This window comes from Syngnathus floridae, chromosome 5 (assembly GCF_059516105.1).
Source record: "Syngnathus floridae isolate MCC-2025c chromosome 5, RoL_Sflo_1.0, whole genome shotgun sequence".
Classification (NCBI taxonomy): Eukaryota; Metazoa; Chordata; class Actinopteri; order Syngnathiformes; family Syngnathidae; genus Syngnathus; species Syngnathus floridae.
In genome coordinates this window covers 5,293,339-5,311,939 of record NC_142417.1, presented here as the reverse complement: position 1 = coordinate 5,311,939, position 18,601 = coordinate 5,293,339, and the positions used below count along the sequence as shown (strand labels likewise).

The 18,601-nt window shown below is 51.3% G+C and overlaps 2 protein-coding genes across 4 annotated transcripts; both read right to left on the bottom strand.

Moving 5' to 3' along the window:
- Window positions 1-158: 158 nt before the first annotated feature.
- LOC148397712 (peptidyl-prolyl cis-trans isomerase-like) lies at window positions 159-3,896 on the bottom strand. The gene is made up of 4 exons (XM_088375994.1): window positions 3,727-3,896; window positions 1,473-1,592; window positions 1,190-1,362; window positions 159-525 (listed from the first exon to the last, which is right to left on the bottom strand). Exons 1-4 carry the CDS (start codon window positions 3,793-3,795, stop codon window positions 393-395), a joined length of 495 nt encoding a protein of 164 aa, XP_088232120.1. The 5' UTR covers window positions 3,796-3,896; the 3' UTR covers window positions 159-392.
- A 1,936-nt stretch (window positions 3,897-5,832) lies between these two features.
- Window positions 5,833-18,327, bottom strand: LOC148397711 (2-oxoglutarate dehydrogenase complex component E1). 3 transcript variants are annotated; one of them, XM_088375975.1, is made up of 23 exons: window positions 18,177-18,327; window positions 17,154-17,209; window positions 16,820-17,066; window positions 15,639-15,815; window positions 13,641-13,743; window positions 11,025-11,140; window positions 10,749-10,903; window positions 10,530-10,676; window positions 10,306-10,396; window positions 10,055-10,234; window positions 9,863-9,991; window positions 8,946-9,278; window positions 8,734-8,836; window positions 8,536-8,664; window positions 8,213-8,363; window positions 7,904-8,031; window positions 7,653-7,831; window positions 7,466-7,537; window positions 7,263-7,388; window positions 7,119-7,191; window positions 6,887-7,050; window positions 6,534-6,688; window positions 5,833-6,462 (listed from the first exon to the last, which is right to left on the bottom strand). In XM_088375975.1, exons 3-23 carry the CDS (start codon window positions 17,042-17,044, stop codon window positions 6,342-6,344), a joined length of 3,057 nt encoding a protein of 1,018 aa, XP_088232101.1. In that variant the 5' UTR covers window positions 17,045-17,066; window positions 17,154-17,209; window positions 18,177-18,327; the 3' UTR covers window positions 5,833-6,341. The 3 variants fall into 3 exon arrangements, with proteins under 3 accessions (XP_088232101.1, XP_088232102.1, XP_088232103.1); XM_088375976.1 differs by lacking the exon at window positions 18,177-18,327 and adding an exon at window positions 17,523-17,634; XM_088375977.1 differs by lacking the exon at window positions 13,641-13,743 and adding an exon at window positions 14,030-14,123 and having other exon boundaries at window positions 16,820-17,209.
- Window positions 18,328-18,601: the final 274 nt, after the last annotated feature.

The window sequence follows — 18,601 nt, the reverse complement described above, 5'->3', positions numbered from 1 at the left end:
CGTAGCAATCGTCCTCCAAGTTTCTTGCAGTCTTTCCATGTCATCCTAGTTGTCTACGTAGGTCGCTGAAGCAAACCTAAAGGCGCGCGTTAATCTAACGTCATTCAGTACTTCGCCAGCAGGGGGGGCTCACAGGACAGGATGATAAAAAACAACGGTTGAGTCATCAAGGCCATGTTTTAATTTCTTGTCGATCGAAAACCGTTTGAGCAGAGCGTAAAATGCAAACCAAACATTGAGAGGCATAGTCACAAATGCAGCAACAAGTTTGGAATTGTTACAAAAACCAAAATGTAAATAAGAGGAAATGAGTTGTTCCATTATGAGCTGGAATGTGGAATGACAAGCTAACGGCAGTGGGAGGAGGGAAGACGGGAGTGGGTGGGGGGGTCTCAGAGTTGGCCGCAGTCCTGGATGACCAACTTGGAGGAGGTCTTCCCACTGCCGGAGCCTTTCGCCGACATTTTTGAGACAACGTCAAGGCCCTCCACCACGCTGCCGAAGACCACATGCTTACCGTCCAGCCTGAGGGCCATCAAACACACACAATCAGGTTTTACTCCCGGGGAGATGTTTGACAAAACAGGCTATGATCCAACGATTTCCCATGCACTACTTCCAAAATGTTTGCTTTGTTTTTTTGTTTTTTTTTTAAATTTAATTAGAAAGTCTTTGATCCAGGTACATTTTTGGCATTTTGCATCATAGTTGTTTCATTCCAACACAAGTGGTGCTTTGCTGCCATCTTGAGGTACCACTTGGTAATTCCATCACCCTTTGGGGGTGGCAATATTGGGCAATTTTTTTTTTTATTACTGGTAGCTGGTTTCAAGCTCAGCTTTCAACAGTTGCGTATAATCGGTTACTGGCTGAAAGAGCTAAAACACAAGGCTATTTTTAAAAACAAGATTTGGTTCAATGTACACATTATGATTTGATCACTGCTCTATTGCATCGCGCATGGCTTACAGACTGTTTCCAAAAGTCATACGGGCAAACTTGTGCTCTGACTTTCGAAATCATGACCCAATCATAAGACTTGCTCGCTCGTGAATTCCCTCTCCTGTTCAAGAGATACCATTTTAGGTTCTTGTTTTTGTGTCATCTGACAGTTTCGAAACAAAATCAGATCAAGGGACTATAAAGCGGCACTTTTACATCTTTGGGTGCAAACCAGCATCAGTCTCACCAGGTGGTCTTGGCGGTGCAGATGAAGAACTGCGAGCCATTGGTATTGGGTCCAGCGTTTGCCATGGACAAGATTCCGCTTCCTGTGTGCTTCAGGGTGAAGTTCTCATCAGCAAACTTGTTCCCGTAGATGGACTTTCCCCCAGTTCCGTTGTGATTGGTGAAGTCTCCACCCTGTTGCCGGGGTGGGGTTACACAGGTGAACTTGAAGCCTCAATGACCTTTCCACGCCAAGGGCCCAGGTGTGCTTGGCAATGTTCAAAGATGCCGCTTTGACTACTCACCTGGCACATGAAATCCGGGATGACGCGGTGGAAGGTGCTACCCTTGTAGCCAAAACCTTTCTCGCCCGTGCACAAGGCGCGGAAGTTCTCCGCCGTCTTGGGAACCACGTCGGCGCGCAGCTGAAAACAAAAAGTAAGTCGGTACAAACTCATTCGGGTGGACAATTCCTAAAAAGCCAACTTGCCCGATCAACGTAAAGACAATTTTACAGTTCAACATGAGCACTTCACCAGTTCAAGTACGTGGCAATTACTTGCGTTTCAGGCACCGCTTCGATTCGAGGGACCGCAGTTGCTTTTGGCGTGTCAAGTGTCGATCAAGGACCGGGGCCCCGCCGATGATAACCAAACCTTAAACTAGAGCAATGAGGAAGTCAAAATGCTTGACTCGAGGCCTGAAGAAGGTCCAACATCGTCGCGGGCAACCAGGAGCGGTGGGAGCAACGTCAAAAGGAGTAGAAAGACGCAGAAGGAGGCCAGGCTCGGCCTGATCAGACGTTTTAGAAGGAGGGAATCCAAAAGAAAACAAAGGCACACGCGTGACATTTTTGGCACGCGTGTATGGGGGACGGGTCTCGCCGTTTGGGCTGACGATCCAAAGACAGGAGTCCAGCAACAGAATTCAAGGGCGGTGTAGCACTTCTGGACTTGTCGTCCGTCCTGTACAAACAACTGCTGGTGTTTTTCTGTTCCAAGCAGAGAGATCTGAAGCAAAAGCAGCATGGACCCCCCTCCGAGCTGTTTGGCTGCTCCCCACTAGGAGCAGGAAAATCACAAATCGGTCTTGGCAGACAACCACGCCACCATCCTCGCCGCAACCAGCACAATCCACCACTGTGCGTAGAGCGCCGCCACCTTCTCCTACCCAGGCAAAGCTACTTGCACCGCACAGAATACAACCATGTGGACAAGACAACACGCTTAGCAACATAGCATTACAAATAAGTTACTGACATTATTGACAGCCTCAGTAGTCTTGTGCTTTAAATAAAGTTGCAAGCAAATGTAGCAGTTTGAAAAACTAAGACTGTGGAGTCATTTTTAATAACAAAAAATGGCAAAAACAATTTCTAGGGTTTGGCATTTGATGGGGGTATACATTTTTTTTTGCCATTCTCATTATCAATAAAAATAACAGGCCAAAAGTACGATTCATAAGAGCGTTTGGACTTGTGTAACGCGGGTACAAAGGGAAGCCCTCCTCTCCCCGCCCCCTCCCCCGCCCCTCGCCACGGCATGGAAGTTTCCAGAAGGCACAAGTGTCGCAGTCCCGCCGCGCAGCCATCTTGCTTTCAAGTCACGAGGGAAAACCGAGCCCGGGTTTGGCCGCAGTCTACCTCCGGGCCGGGACGCCCAGGAAGTCCCGTAGTCTGCCTCCGGACCGGGACGTCCCGTTTCTTCTTCCCTCAGCGGGCACGAGCTTAACGGCCGGCCAACAAAAGGCGTCCCCGCAGCATTGCTAAGTTAGCATTAGCCGTCAGTGAGCAAGAGGCGGAAATCGGAACTCAATCGTTCATACCAGAACCCCGAGCCGACTCGCAATCCCGGCTGGCCACAGTCATTGACTTTATTTAGCTAAATTGTCGCAAATTGGGGACTTGGAGTGTATAAATCTAAGTTCAAAGTCTAAAGCGGTGACTGCGTGACATGCATTCGTTAGATGCTTAACTAGGAGTAAGGGTTTGACATAAAGACAAAAATGTGGAAAACATAACACTCCATCCATTAATCTCATCGGTATCAAAGTAATTGTCAAATTGAAAATGCCTAGCTGGTCTCCCAAATACACACTCATCCACACAGTCCATTTGTGACAGTTTCACCAAATGCAACGGTGTGTGACAACAGTGTGTGTCAACACCAATTGTGTAAAATAATTTAGCGTGTGCACGAGCTACTCAAGCAGTCCACTGACTGGCCCCGTGCTGGAGGCCCGTTCATCGAAGCAAATGGACGTCTGCGACGCACGCGGTGCGGTTCGTTCGTTAACTCCGCCTATGACTCATCGATCTCGGCGCGTAAGGCGACCGTTGCAACCGCTCAAAGACAAGCAAAGCCGCCGCGGAAGCTGACGGTGGAGCGACGAGCTGACCGACGGACAACTGCACGTCCCCGGGCTAGCCCCCAGACGGTCCCCCACCCGTCTCAAGGCACGCGCGGGGCCCCGCGTTCAACCATCGACGCTTAGCGAAGGAGCCCACACAAAGGAAGCGCGTAAGAGCCGCACCCAGCGCCTAAAGCAAGCCAACTTTACCTCCATCACCACGCGGCCAAGAGGCGCGCCGTCGGAGGTGATGTCGAAGAACACTCTTGGTTTGGCCATGGCTGCGGCAGTCGCTGCTTTGCTTCCGAGCTTTTTCTTCAAGACGCGATGAATGACAAGTAACCGAGAAAGATGGCCGACCGTCGGCAAACCGTATATAAAAGGCCAGTGGGTGACGATATTTCAATTGGGCCAATGGTGAGCGGTGACGAAGTTTGGCTGGCGAAAACTGTGGCCAATTAGCAGGCAGTTAACTGTGAACGCTCGCCAAGTGCCCTTTTCTGATTGGCCAGTTTACTCTATGCGATGCGTTAGGTTTAACGTAGGGGCGGGCCGATTGAGCAAAAGATTTCAAACGTGCACTCAAAGGCTCGCCCCGCCACCGAACGGCAAGTCTCACGTTAAGCAGAGCGCGACTCGCGTGATTGACGGCCCGCGTGCCCAATCGTGAATAGCGCAGGATGGGCAAACGTCACGACCCGCAGTCTGCGCGCGCTCCCGATGTTGCGAGGGCCCGGGGCGGCTGTAAACGGAATGCGCGGTCACGCGGATAGGGCGCGGTCATTGCGCGAAGAAACCCCCCCAAAAAACATTGTACTGTCAAAGTAGCTTTACGTTTATTAAGTTTTACAAGTGTCATGTCACCGGAAAGCAGCATTTCTTCTGCTGCTTTGAACCCCTTCAAACCCGCACATTGACTCCACACATGACAACAAAGTGGAGGCCATGTAAATATGGTCAATTGAATAAAGTTGCTGCCAAGTGATCACAGCAAGGTTAGGGATCAGCTCTAGGAAAAACCTGGTCGGGCCTGCAAAAACAAAAAGGGAAAGGAGAGGACGCAATGAGGACGTGATTGCATGATTGCCTTCCAAAAACCTCTGGAGCTTCCAATACAAGGCACATATGGTGGTTCTGAAGCCATAGAGGGTCTCCTCAGGTTTTTTTTTTTGGGTCACTGGTTGGTTGACTCTCACCAGGCACTCGACCGCATCCAACATGAAGTGAATCGTCCATGTCTTTGGCCTTGACCTGGCCCAGTGCAGCTTCAGCACTCATGGATGCGACGTCTTGTTTTTGGCCCACTACTGCCGCCGAGTGACTTTTTTTTATGAGGATCTTCAAAGTGTCTGCTGAAACGACCGCTGCCTATTTTCGTCCTTTCCGGTCATCTCTTCTCATCTCCTCCAGCCTTGCGCTGCTGCCCACAGCTGCCATCTTCGGGGCTGCCATCTCGGTGCGCCACTCACTGTCATGATGCGACAGCAACAATCTGGCTACGTTTCGTCATGAACACACATTGACACCGACATCACTTTTTCAAATCAACTGTTAGGACATATCTTCCAAAGAATCTGGAATATGCTTGCTTGGCGAGCGGGAGCAGAAATGTGTTCGACTGTGAGCAAGCACCAGACTTGACTGTGATCGGTTCACCGGGATTAGATCTTTAGGCGGCAGTGTACAATTTGCTGGTTTAGAAAGGCAAACGTGAGTCTTGTGAGTTTTTCCTTGCCCTCGTGCATCAGGGGATGTCAAGAATAATTGTCAACTGTGGCCATGTTAAGTCCTTTGAGATGTGTTTGTAATTAAGGGCTAGAGAAATACATTTGAATTTGACTAGTCATTTTCTTTGATTTGCAACCATCATGGCGGCAAACAGGCCGAAGCAAAAGTGCAAAAAGAATGATGCGCTCCCGGGGTGGCTGTGAATCAAAGAGCAACATCATGGCAATCGCCTGATGCAAATCAAAAAGCAATTTGAATCACCATAGACTGGTGATCAACATGGACAGAAAATATGTTCTAAGGCGTATTCATAAGTTGCTATTACAAGAATGTGCACAGATTGGAACCTTTGGTGTAGTCTTTGGAAAGTAGCTTTTCAAAATGCGATTTTTGTTTCTTGAATTGATATATATATATATATATATATAAAAAAGCCCCCATAATTATCAATATCGAGGTTTATGAAAGACTTGGATGGTAGGCCCAGCCCTACAAGGCCCCGACAGGGACCGGCTGCTCGACTTTGGTTTTCTCGATATGCTGTGCAGCTGGGACCAACGTCGTTTTACACAAAAGTGTAAAGACGCCTTGTGGAGTACATAAAGAAATCTTTATTAAATGAAGCGAAGCGATGAAGAGAACTTGGCGGCTCCCCTCTAGGAAAATAAATACATGATCTTTTCTTGTCGTTCACGTCAAAGCTCAACTCTCCTTTGGCACCGCTGCTCGCCGCAAAAACAATCTCCAGCATTGCCAAGCTGAAGGCCAAACAGCTGCGCAGCTAACAATGTGGAAAAGAAAGCAAAAGTCGCCGGTTGGTTTCTTTGCCATTTTTGATCAAACCAAACGTATTTTTGTTTCGGGGCGACCACAAAAAAAGCCTAACAACTTGTTCAGAAAAGCCTAGAGGGGGGGGGGTTCACTGCTGGGAAAACCCGTCCATACGCTGAAAGTGACTTCTGATTGGCAAAGTCAGAGAAAATAAAAGAAAATCAACAGTTTGGAGTTTTGCTCTTTGGGTGTGTGTGGGTGTGTGTGGGGTAATGCGGGGGTCAGGTGTTAGGGTCCATTCCATCCGCTGTGGGAACACATGAAGTCTACTGCTGGTCCTGAAAGGCGTCCAGACCAAAGGCGCTGTCCAACAAACGGCGTAGCTCCAGAAGGTGAGTGTTCTTGTTACCCGTAGCTGGCGCAGCAGCAGGGTCGCGACCGGCGTACCTAACAGACAGAGGGGGGAGGGGGGGTTAGGCAAACAAACAAGATAAGGGGGTCGGGCGGGCTGCACTGACCAGACGGGCTTGGCCCTCTGGATGGTGGTCCTGATGCGAGGTTTGACGTAGTCGTAGTAGCCTTGGTTCTTGTGCTCCTCCTGGCACCACACCAGGTCAGCGTTGGCAAAGCGCTTCGACTCCGCCTCCACTTGGTCGAACGGGAACGGAGACAACTGGATGTACGGCACAGAAAAGGTCATCAACGGCGAGTCCACTTTCAACACCAACACGAGATGATTCAACTGCTAAACGCCACTAAAGCGTCACGTGACTTTGTCCAGGGGTTCCGGTTTATAGCCTGAAAAAGGTGCAGCGAGAAGCTGCCTTCCAAAAGCCACCCGGTCCAGCCGGACGATTGCTCTCCCAATTACCTGCTCGATGCGCGCTATGGCGACCGTGGCTTCCATGTCGCGGTTCTTCCTCTCCTTGGTGAGCTCGTAGTAAACTTTGCCCGTGCAGAAGATTAACCTCTTGACCTCCTCGGGACGCTGGGCTGCCACGCCCTCCTCGGGGATCAACCTCTTGAACTCGCTTCCTTTTGGTGCAAATGACGAACGTTATACAAGCGTGCATGTGTGTGTGTGCGTGCGTGCGAGAGCAAACCTGGCAGCATCTCGTCAAAACTGGACCTGGCTTCTGGGTGGCGCAGCAACGACTTGGGAGTGAACACAATCAGCTAAGGACGCAAAGAAGAGATGTCAAGTTGGCGGCCAACCTCACCGAGTCACATACGCACTTGCGTCTTACCGGCTTCCTGAAGGGCAGCAGGATCTGCCGGCGGATGACGTGGAAATAATTGGCCGGATTGGAGCAGTTGACCACAATCCAATTGCAGTCATACAACTGACGCACGGCAAAGTCGTCGCTCAGCGTCTGGGGAGCGGAGCGCACCGTTGGAGAACAAGAGGACACACACGCAGGCGAGCCGAGGCGCCGTCACGATCTCTTACGGGCATGATGTCGGGGTCGTCGTTGCACATCTGGAGGAACCTCTCCGGGCGAGCCGAAGAATGTTCGGGACCCTGAAGTAGGACGTCACGAGAGAGACAAAGAGAACATCACCAGGTTCACGCCGCTCAGCCATCATTCTCTCTCACGCACGCACAAACACACGCACACACAAGGCGCTGCACTCACCATGCCCTCCATACCGTGCGGCAGCAGCAGCACGATGCCGTTCTGCCGGACCCACTTGGCCTGGCCGGGGCAAATGAACTGGTCGATGATGCACTGCGCCGTGTTATGGAAGTCGCCAAACTGCGCCTCCCACAGAATCAGTGCGTTGGGGCTAGCCATGGCAAATCCCAGTTCGAAGCCTGAATACCAGCAAGCTTGAGTCACTCGGGGTGGGGGGCATGCAGGGCCGTGGCGGGCAAACAGGGACTCACCCAGGACACCGTACTCTGACAGGGAGCTGTTGCAGACGGTGTAGGGCGCCTGGTCTGGGGCCAGGTGGTTCATGGGGATGCAGATTCTTTTGTCCACGTTCTGATCATGGAGGACGTGATGACGGTGGCTGCAAAAACGCAGGTACACACAGGCTCAAGAGTGGACACGACTTGGGAAAAAGTCATAAGATGCGCAGTGTTGGTCAAAAGCACCAGGGGTGCGAAGGTAAAGTTCAACTTGGGAGCGTGCGGTCGCAGCGTGCGGACGGCAGCTCAAGCGCCTGGATGTGGACACGACCGGCGACCCACCTGAAGGTGCCCCGCTCCACGTCCTGGCCCGAAAGGCGCACGTGGATGCCTTCCTTCAGCAGAGAGCCGAAGGCCATGTACTCCCCCAGGGCCCAGTCCACCGTTCGCTGACCGACCATCGCCGCGCGACCCTTCAGGATGCGGCTCAGACCTGCACAGCGCATGTCACACACGTCACGCCGGTTAGATGAGATGGGCAGACGGTTACAGATGGAGAGCTTAGGGAGACGTTAGCCATGGACGGATACGCCGTCGAGTTAACGCTCCTGTGAGCTGTCAGCCAAAGCTGAGGGGAAAGTGTGGCCGTGCGGTTGAGACGCGACCTCCATGGATGGTGAAGTCCTCCACGGGTACAGAAGAGGCCACTTGTCCGATGTGGTTGAGGTTCTCCTCGGTCAATCCGGTGGAGGGGCAGCTCATGGACTTGGGCTGGCCATCGAGCGTGAAGAAACCTGCAAGCAAACGCACAAGCGGCTATTGACATGGCCTCAGACCACATCAGAGCGCTCCCTGCTGCGTACCGGGCCACGGTGAGTCCAGCCAGTGCTTGATGTGTAGGATCTTCTCATCCTTGGAGCGAGCGTGGGCCTCCTCGCAGATCTTGTCGTACTTGGCGATCTCCTCCTGCGCACAGGTCAGCAATGACTTGACAGGCTTCGGCTGTGAGAATACGACAACAAGAGCGGCAGCCAAACTGCAAACGGCTCCTTCCATCCCATGCGGCGGGCAGTACCTCGTACTCCTGTCGGCTGACGCTTCCGTCTGCGATGAGCTTCTCAGCGTACTTGAGCAGGACGGGTTTCTGCTTCTTGATTTGCTTGTACATGAGCGGCTGCGTGAACATGGGCTCGTCCATCTCGTTGTGGCCCATTCGCCGGTAGCACACTAGGTCCACCACCACGTCCTTGTGGAAGGTGGCCCGCCACTCTGCCGCCACCTTGCACACGTAGATGACCGCCTCCGGGTCGTCGGCGTTGACGTGAAAGATGGGAGCGTTGACCACGCGCGCCACGTCCGTTGGGTACGGTGACGAGCGAGCCATGCGCGGGTCCGTGGTGAAGCCGATCTAGGCAAGGGTTGATTTGCAAGTCACTTTGTGAAAATGAAAATGTCCTCTTCCTGACTCTATGGCTCGATATCGGCTTTTAAAACTTTTTTTTCGTTTTTCGAGTGATGGCGAAAAATGAAGCTTCAAGTTTGAGTCAAGAAACAGTTGTTAGTTTTTATTTTAAATCCTCTAGAGGGTGCTGTTGGTATGAAGTTTCAAAATTGGCACGCCATTGTGCCAGCGCCTGGTTCATGGAGCAAGCCTGAAGCTTAATTTTCCCATCACTATATTTAAGATTTTATCTATAAGCAATATTGTTCCAACATTCCTGCCCCCTGCCAAAACGGCCAACGTTTGCTGAGTTTTCACTCTACTGGAACGTTAAACATTTGAGGACAAAGTATTGGCCTGGAACTTGTCAGGGAGAAAAAAAAAGAAGATTATCATCAATGAATTGGAATTTTACCCTGACAAATTCTCTCCTCCAAAATTCATAGCAATCCAGAAGGGGTCAAGGGTTAAGATACAGCATGTATATATTTATTTAGGCTTCATTTTGTTTCTCCACACCAAGTGCCAGTTCGTCCGGTGTTGGGCTTTACCTGGTTGTTGACCACCACGTGCACGGTGCCGTGCGTGGTGTAGGACGGCAGGTCAGACAGATGGAAGGTCTCGTACACGATGCCCTGACCGGCGAAGGCGGCGTCTCCGTGGATGAGGATGGACATCACCTGAACGCAGGGCACTCGGCGTCAGGATCCAGGTGGCGGTCCGGCCGGTCCGGCGCAACTCACCCGGTTGCCGTCGTCATCCCCGCAATAAAACTGCTCGGCCTTGGTCTTCCCCTGCACCACCGGGTCGGCCGCCTCCAGGTGCGAGGGGTTGGCCACCAGGGACAAGGTGATGTTGCGGTCGGTCACGCGGTTGATCCTGCGGTGGTACATGCCCAGGTGGTACTTGACGTCCCCGGAACCCTGAGGACAGAAACCCTCAGGAGGCGGGCGCAACTGCAGCAGGCGCCGGACAGAAGCCAAGACCTCGCTACCTCGTCTGCCGCTTCCAGCTTAGAGTCAAACTGACAGAAGATCTGCTCCAGTTCTTTACGGATCACGTTGGCCAAAACGTTAAGACGGCCCCTGGCCGACGGAAGACGACAAAAATATCATTTCAGGGCGCGCCAGATCGATTGAGACGAACGATCCCAAAAATCCAACATTGCACCAAAGGCATTCTCTCTCTCTCTCTCTCTCTCTCCAGTGCGTTGGTTACCTATGAGGCATGCCCATGATGACGTACTCCACCCCGCTCCCAGACGACATGTCAATGATGGTCTTGAGAGCCGGGATGAGAGACTCGCATCCCTCCAGGCCGAAGCGCTTCTCGGCCGACCACTTCTTCTGCAGGAACTCCTCGAACCTGCGCCGCACACGCACGACCAGTCGACGTGCGTTCTCGCTCGCGGCGTTTTTTTTACCCTTTGGGCGCTACCTGGTGGACCGCACCATACGGGCGAGCAGAGTTCTTTTCTCCTCCAGGCTGAACTGCATGACGCCCGGCGTCTCAAACTTTTGCCGGATCCACTGACACTGCTCCAGGTCGTTGATGAACATGAACTCCACACCAATGTGCTGACAGTACGCCATCTGGGAAGGTTGACGCGCTGCGCGTCAAAAGGGGCTTTCGAAAGAGCCGCGACCAGGCTTCGACTCAAACACCCATCTGCAAATGACGCGTAAAAACGGCTGCGACACTTTGCGTACGTACCTCCAGTCGTCGGATGATCTCCTTCAAGGGCAGAGCGCTCTCGGATCCTCCGATGAAGGTGGTGGTGGGAAGCCTGAAGACCTTCTCCAGATCTGATTCGTCCAGGCCGTAGAAGCCTACGCAGCAGGAGACAGAGTGGCAGGTGAAGAGCGTGCCAAAGAGGTCAACAGAAGCACCACTGATGGCTGAAGGCAAAGACAGCCCGGACAGCGTGGGCGTAACGGTCGCCGCTCCAAGTTCATCGACATTAATTTGTCGTCCGGCGCCCTCGCTTCCTTCAATCATCAGCGGCGCGTGACTTTGAGCAGTCGCTGAAGATGACATCATCATCACATCCCGGGGAGGGAGGACGCGACATCCTGCATGCAAATGCCACACCACCGCGGTCGGACACGACGCGCTTGTACCGACGGCTGAGGTCTCCAAAGCCACGCAACAGGACAGAAAAGACCAGCATGGACGGAGGAGGGGGGGAGGGGGCTGAAAGACAGGTGACACTTGGGTAGCTTCGGTGAGAATTAAGTGTCAGGCGGCAGTAAGGTGAGCACCCAAGGTAGCGGCTGTTCCATCCCATTCCAGAGAGAGGACACGAGTTCACCTGGCACTTGGGCTGAGCTGAGTGAAGCGCCCGCCGCTTAACAGGCAGGCTGTCCGGTGGCGCATCAGCCACAGCTAAGGTGGCGCTTGAGTGACAGTTGTCCAGGAAGTGAGGGGAGCAGGAGGTTAAGCCGCAGAAGCGCCACTTTGGATGAGTTGAGGCCACGGGAAGCAGCTCAGCGATATATTCTTAAGGCGCCATTTCATGCCAAGTAAGTGAAAACGACATCAGAAGTCCAGTGTAATCAAAAGACGGCCCAGTCGGCGCCATGCTTAAGCTATGTGCTTTTCTGATGCACCTGCCTGATCACTCGCAGAGCGGGAGGGAGCCAAAGCGCCAGCGGAAAGGGGCACAACGTCAAATATGATGAGGATGAGGAGGTCGTCGCGCTGTTGACGGCGCCGCTAGGTGGCGGTGAGCTAAGTGATGGGTTTTGGAGGCCAGGTGGTGGCTCGCCAATCGTCGTTGGGTGGAGTTTAGTACTATCGAGTTGACGGCAGTCGGGCTACTGATATTTATCCAGGTGATGGTGAAGAGCGATCTGTGTGCCGCGGAAGACATATGGGTCAGGAAAAAAATGTCATTGGGGAAACAATTATTTAGTTGTGCGTGGCCGTCGGGCAACTGGATGGAGGGAAGGCTTTGGATGCTCTCCCTCTTGACGGCCCGGACAAGCTGGGGCCTGTCAACCAACTGGGAAGCCGGAACGGTTCAGAGCCTTCCTCCCAAAAACCACAGAGGTTCCACATGCGCGGCGCAGCCTCCGTTGGGCTCACCTCATGGAAACTGCGGATCGCCATCGACTCCCGCTAGGATCGGACATGTTCCAAACACCTTCTGCTTGCGCCTGACCGCCGTCTCACCTTCAATCTCAGTTCAACACGCAACACACACTCAGCAGTAGCGGCTAGAAGCTAACCAGGCCAATTACACGCACGGCAGAACACACCACACAGCAAGATGGGAACCACTTGAACACCATTGGACCCGATTCGACGTGTGCAGTATCTAATGAAGTGGTTGGTGTGTGTGTGTGTGTGTGGGTGTGTGTGTGTGTGTACTGTAAGAATGACTTTCAGCTTCTATGAAGAAAACGGCAAACAACTGTGCGCGGTGCGCACACAGGCTAGCAACGCTACGCTACACCAGCGCTGCTTTTCGTACCTCCGACCGTGAGGAGTTTCAGCCGATCCTTGACTGCGTCTGGGCGGGGCAGAGCACAGGGAGGAAAGATCCGGAAAGGTTAGTCACCTACAATCTGCTTCCACACCGCAACCGACAGCTACCAAAGAAGCAGCAGCTAGCTCAGCAGCTCACAAAGGGTGCCGGACGCCGGTGAGCTCGCCTCCCTGGACGGGCACCATGCCTGAGTCAGCGAACTCTAACTCCTGTTCACCCATAGCAGGACAGCTAAGCGAGGCTAAAGCTAATTAGTGGTTAGTCACGCGAGGCAACACACTGCGGCATGACGAAAACGGACTTCAAAAGGCAGTTCTCAAACCCAGGTCCTTGAGGAGACAACAGCTGGCGGCAAATAGCCAGACCCTGCGGAGCTTTTGGTCATTCCCATGGAAGATGTCTGGTGAACCGACTTCATGTGATGTAACCGGTTCCCACCCGCTCGCTTGCTGGCGACCCAACCTTTGGATTGTTGTTCCACAATGCTACGCATTATGAGGGGCCCCAAACTTTTGGGAAGAAGCCCTGACTTAGAAGCCACTTCACCAATCATCAGCAGTAGGACTTTTGGCTCCTCTAAAAAAACACACTGTGGACTTTGAGACTCTCACAAGACACCTGCTGGCTCCAAACATTCCGGACCTTGCTTCTTTCTAAGTTTACAACCACGGTAAGGAGACAAGAGGTACTCCTGAAGATGAAGAAGGTTTTGGAAGCGGCTGAGCAGGGGGGAAAAAGGGTGAAATTGGGAGGGAGAAGGGGTTGAGCATTGGAGAGGTGTTGGGGCCGCCAAGCGAGGCAGAGCAGCGGCAGTCTGCGGAGCCGTTCCGGTTCCTCACCCAGCTTGTCGGAGGACGTGATAATGTCAGTGGGCACGCACGAGTCCAGATCAGCGTCCATGATGCCGAGCGGGTCCAACTGGGCCACCTGGTGACCGCGAATCTACAGGGGAACGAGGACAGAGCCCACCCGGGACAGGAGGAAGAGGAGGAGGAGGACCAGGACGGAGGACAGTGAAGCCAAGTAAGGAAACGCGTTGATGAGCACATGGAGGAGAGGGGAAAGCAAACAGGAAGTTGTGCAGGAGAGAACACGGCGGCAAAACAAGCAAAAACAACCAAGACGAGGAAGAGAAGCAAGAGGAAGAGGAAGGTGGGTAGGTGGGAGGGTGGGTGGGACGGAAAAGCCACATTAACACGAGCACCAAGCGCTTTTGTCTTTTGCTCACCGACATCCTGGAAGCCACTATTGACGGGAGCGTCATCAAAATTCACACAGCTGATGCCCAGCGGGTCCAAATGGGCATTGTGATGACCCATCACCTACACACAGACACACACACACACACACACGTCCAAGTGCACACACAACAGTTACACTGGAACCTCTAAAGGTTTCATTCCAACTCATTTTGGTCACCGTTTTGTGGAAAAGGGCATTGAAATGCTCGAAAGCGAGCCATTTGGAACTTTGCCCAGTGGTGCCATCACAGCGGGCATAATGTATATAACGCCTCCCCCTTGTCTATTTTCGACACAGCTGATTGGACTTGGATTTGGAAGCTTGGCCGGCTGGAGCTGTGACATTTTTAAACGAAGACTCAACCAGCTCCACTTGTAGACGCTAAGCCAAATTGGCCTTTGCTGGCTCTGCATTTGGTTGCCTTGTACTTGGGAACCATCTAGCGAATATAAAATTTTCAGACTAAGTAGCTAACGTCGGGTGCTTGGGTGGCCTTCTACTGCAGGCGCCATGTTCACAGATCTGCTTTAGAGGTGCTTCTTCGATCGAGTACGACCCCAAAATATAATTGCAAGTACCACTATCATGAGCAACATTAAAATTATAATTAGAAAACAAAGCAGAGGCTGCATTCATAGAAATGTAATATTACAAGGAAAAAGATCATCAACCTTTTTAGCAATCAAGCCCACATTATTACTTGATAGACTTGCAGTTATAGTACATAAATTCTTACTCTCGCAAGCAAAAGAAATGATCTGATGGAAAAATGCCACCACAGGTTGAATGATAATAAAGCCCAAATAGTACAACACACACACACACACGTGCGCTTACAAACACATACACACATACATACATATTATATATATCTGTAAGTAAAAAAAAAAAAAAAAAAAAACGGCAAAAGAGGGAAAAATTATTCATTTACACACCGCTAGAGGGAGCCAGCATAGCACACTGCCAATCACCGCTGTGCTAATTCAGTGTAAATGGGAGGTGGCCGCTTGGTGAATAACTTCTGCCTTTATCAGGGAAAATCCAAACCAATTTTGATTTTAAATTGCTGGTGACTGGAATTGTGGCTCGTCACTATTTTCATTTATTTAAGAAAGTCGCTGAATGGATCGCGAAAGAGGCCAAATATAGCGACAAAGGAACCCTGGTTTTGTGGCAAACACTCTTGTTTTCCAGCCACGGCGTGAGACGAATGCGCCCCCTCCCCAAACGATCCCATTTGAAGGCTTGCCAATCACGGAAACGGGGATTCTGACTCGGAGAGACCGCCCGGGAGGTCACGGGGGTCAGTCCCCGGCCATTGCGACAGTGTCATAGCCAATTTGAAAATGAGTTAGGTTTTAAACAAATATTTGTATTTGATAAAATACTACTTTAACAGCTATAGTTAATTACAAAAGTAGATTATTAATAATCATGAAAATGACATGTATTCATTGTTTTTCATTCACGAGTGGATTAATTTTAAATCAAAGATTCTCCACATATTCATTCATAGTTCACGGGTTAAACTACGAATAGGATGGAAAAAAAATCAGGGAAAGCTAAATGAATGAGAACAAATCAAAGTGGAGTACCTGATAGGCACGGATGAGGGACTGCACAGCTAGGTGGTCCTCCACCAGCTTCTCCACGTTGGGCCGGGCTCCCACCAGGGAGGAGAGCTGAGGGGCGACCGACAGGCCCAGAGGGGACTGGTAGGCGGCCCCAGGCGGGGCGCCGGCGTTAGCGTTGCGGAAAAACACATCCCACGACTAGATGGGAACAAGGAGACAAGAGGCGCTCAAAAAGAATGTCCTTCGAGTGCCAGAAAGGAGGAGCTAGCAAAAAAAATAAAGTCGAGATGGCGATATTGAGCCATGCAATATGCACATTGCAAAGACATGCCATTATCTTTTCTAATGGACTCGTAAGATTTCATCTTAATTTCACTAGTGGGATGTCAACCTAAATATGCATCGCCATACAACAGTTGAACATTTTTAAGGTTAATTCCAATTAATTACCCAGGGATACATTAAGCTTCCTAGTTTTCATCATGGAAAAAGTGTCCATCTTAAATTAGATAGGTAAATCTTGCGATATACAACGGCCAAATTGCAGGTTTTTGCAATGTCGTGCAGCTGAAGAAAAAGAGGCGGAGTTGGAGGATGGAGAACACGGTGGTCATTCTTCGGAGGCAAATATTGCCCACTACACGACACGTGCCCGTTAGCTGCTAACGCTTAGCACCTAGTGGTCAAAAGAATGAAGGACGAGACTGGACCAGAGTCGCACTGAGCAACATTTCCAAAGGGTGGAGCCTCCTTCAGCGCGACTCAGACTTCCCGTTTCTACTGAGGGAAGAATGAAATGAGTCATCTGTGGAGCCGCGCCACATAAGCCAGCGGATAGCATCGGCTTTCACTTTGCTTGTCGTCAACATTCGCATACACGCCCCGAGATTCCTCATCCTGTTGTTGCGGAGCCCAACCACAAAAAAAAACAAAAAAAAAACACCTCGGCTGTCCTCATCAAACTTTGTCAAAATGAATCCGGCCACAGAGAAAAACAAAACCAGCTGCAAAAGCACACCACTAGTGAAAGAGGCACGGCGGACAAGCGCCAACACTTGGACGGCCGTCAGCCAAGTGAGCGTGAGCCTTTTCTTAAGCTCTCGAGCGTTGCGCTGGTGAGGATGTTCAAAGGTGAATTCACCTCATTGGCTGCGCAAAGATTTTATGATGGCTTATTTCCGTGACTTGTTGGTGCTGCTCACCTTGTGAACACTCTTAGGGTTCTCCAGCCAGGCAAAGTACATCTCCTCCACATAGTTGGAACTGGTCCCGTTCAGGAAGGGCTCTGAAGCCACGGGCGCCGCGTAGCACCTTACGGGCCCAGACGTTTTAGCGCCTGCCGTGGGCCGCCGCGGGCCTGCGGTCCGTGCCGCCTGAGAGGCGCCGAGCGGGCGCAAGCGCGCCGCGCAAGTCCTTAAGCGAAGCATTGCTCCTGCAGTCCTCCTGAAGCTGGCGCACACGTGGCGGCAACAGCAGTGACGGTGAAGTTGACAACGATGGCGTTCAAATCCGACAGTAAAAAAACAAAAAACAGACCAGGTGTCCTCAAGGTGGACGGCAACTTTCCACTGGGGCCTTCCTCCAATCAGATCCTGGGGAAAAAAAGCACAACTGATTTTCACATTTTTACTCTCATTTACAATTGAGACCAGGACAAAAGGCCACATGAGCATCTTGGATGTTCTGCACTTTTTGGCCTGTTGCAAGCAAGCAGGTGGTTATGATGGTTCTTTTTTTTCCCGGCCAGTGCACCCATTCCAAATAAATTGTGAAATATCATGTCATGAGTCAAACTAAATGACACAAAATGGTTTGTCGTTTGAATTTGAAATACTCCGTCCACTCAGCTGCTAACTTTGGAATAGACCAACGGGCGAAGAGAAGCTGACTGAACAAGCTTTTGACCTTGTTCCTCCTCTAGCCCCGCCCTCCAACAATCTCTGCGCTCCCAATTGGCCGGCGTGTCGAAATCCCGCCTAAAAATAGACTCGGCTCGTTTTTAACTGAGCGGGGCGCATGTCGATCATCGTCGACATTGGGTCCCTTCCCCAAATAGTCAATCCGAGCAAGCCTTCTTGCGAAAACAATGTTCAACACGCAGCAAGGGTGACACAAAGCAAACGAATAACACGTTCACAGTGTCGCTTACAAACACTTGGACGGCCGCGTGACTAGCATGGTAGCTAACCGCTTATATAATTTGCTTGCTAGCTACTACCTTTGACTTCGTTTTTTTTCATTTTTTTTGTGGTTGCCGGGGGTCAACACTGTGCGAGCCGGTACAGCAAGATTGCGCCCAGTACACAAAAAGACGCGAGGTTCGCACATAAACACACTCATTTGCAAGCACCGGTAGCATTAAAAGTCACGTTTTAGTGCAGTGTCAAGGTTGCTTCTCCGTCGATAGCGCGCTTGCTAACTGGCTAACATGTTCGGCTAACGAGTCACTCGGGCTTTGTCGGACTCAAATTCCACAAAGATTTGCCTAGTAAAAAGCAGCCTGCAAGCGGGCTCGGGTCTTTCAAGTACTCTCGGTGGCCAGTGAGCCGGCTTACTTACCCCGAGAAACAAAGAGGAGAGCCTTGCTTGTCTGCCGGCTTCCCGGACGCCCTTCGACGCTCCCGGATTGTGAATGACAGCTCGACCGAAGTCCCGGCAAGCCTGGAAGTGAGGCCCAAGCGGAAGTGGCGTGTTGATGACGTCATGACGCACTCAAGCGCAGTAACGACTACGTTTTGTTTTTGTTATCCAAATGTAATGTGATAGCGATTAAGACTGGGTAATGCTGTATGCACACATATACAATCAATAAATGAATGAATAATGAATAAAATATATTGTAGTACTTTATGCTGATGACGTCACGAAGCGCAGTGCGGGTGTCGTCACAGAGTTCGATTCCAGCATTGACGGTGTGTGGGTAACATGAGGGGAAAACTTTTAACTGTACTGAGAAAGTATGTTATCTGAGGAAGTAAGTTATT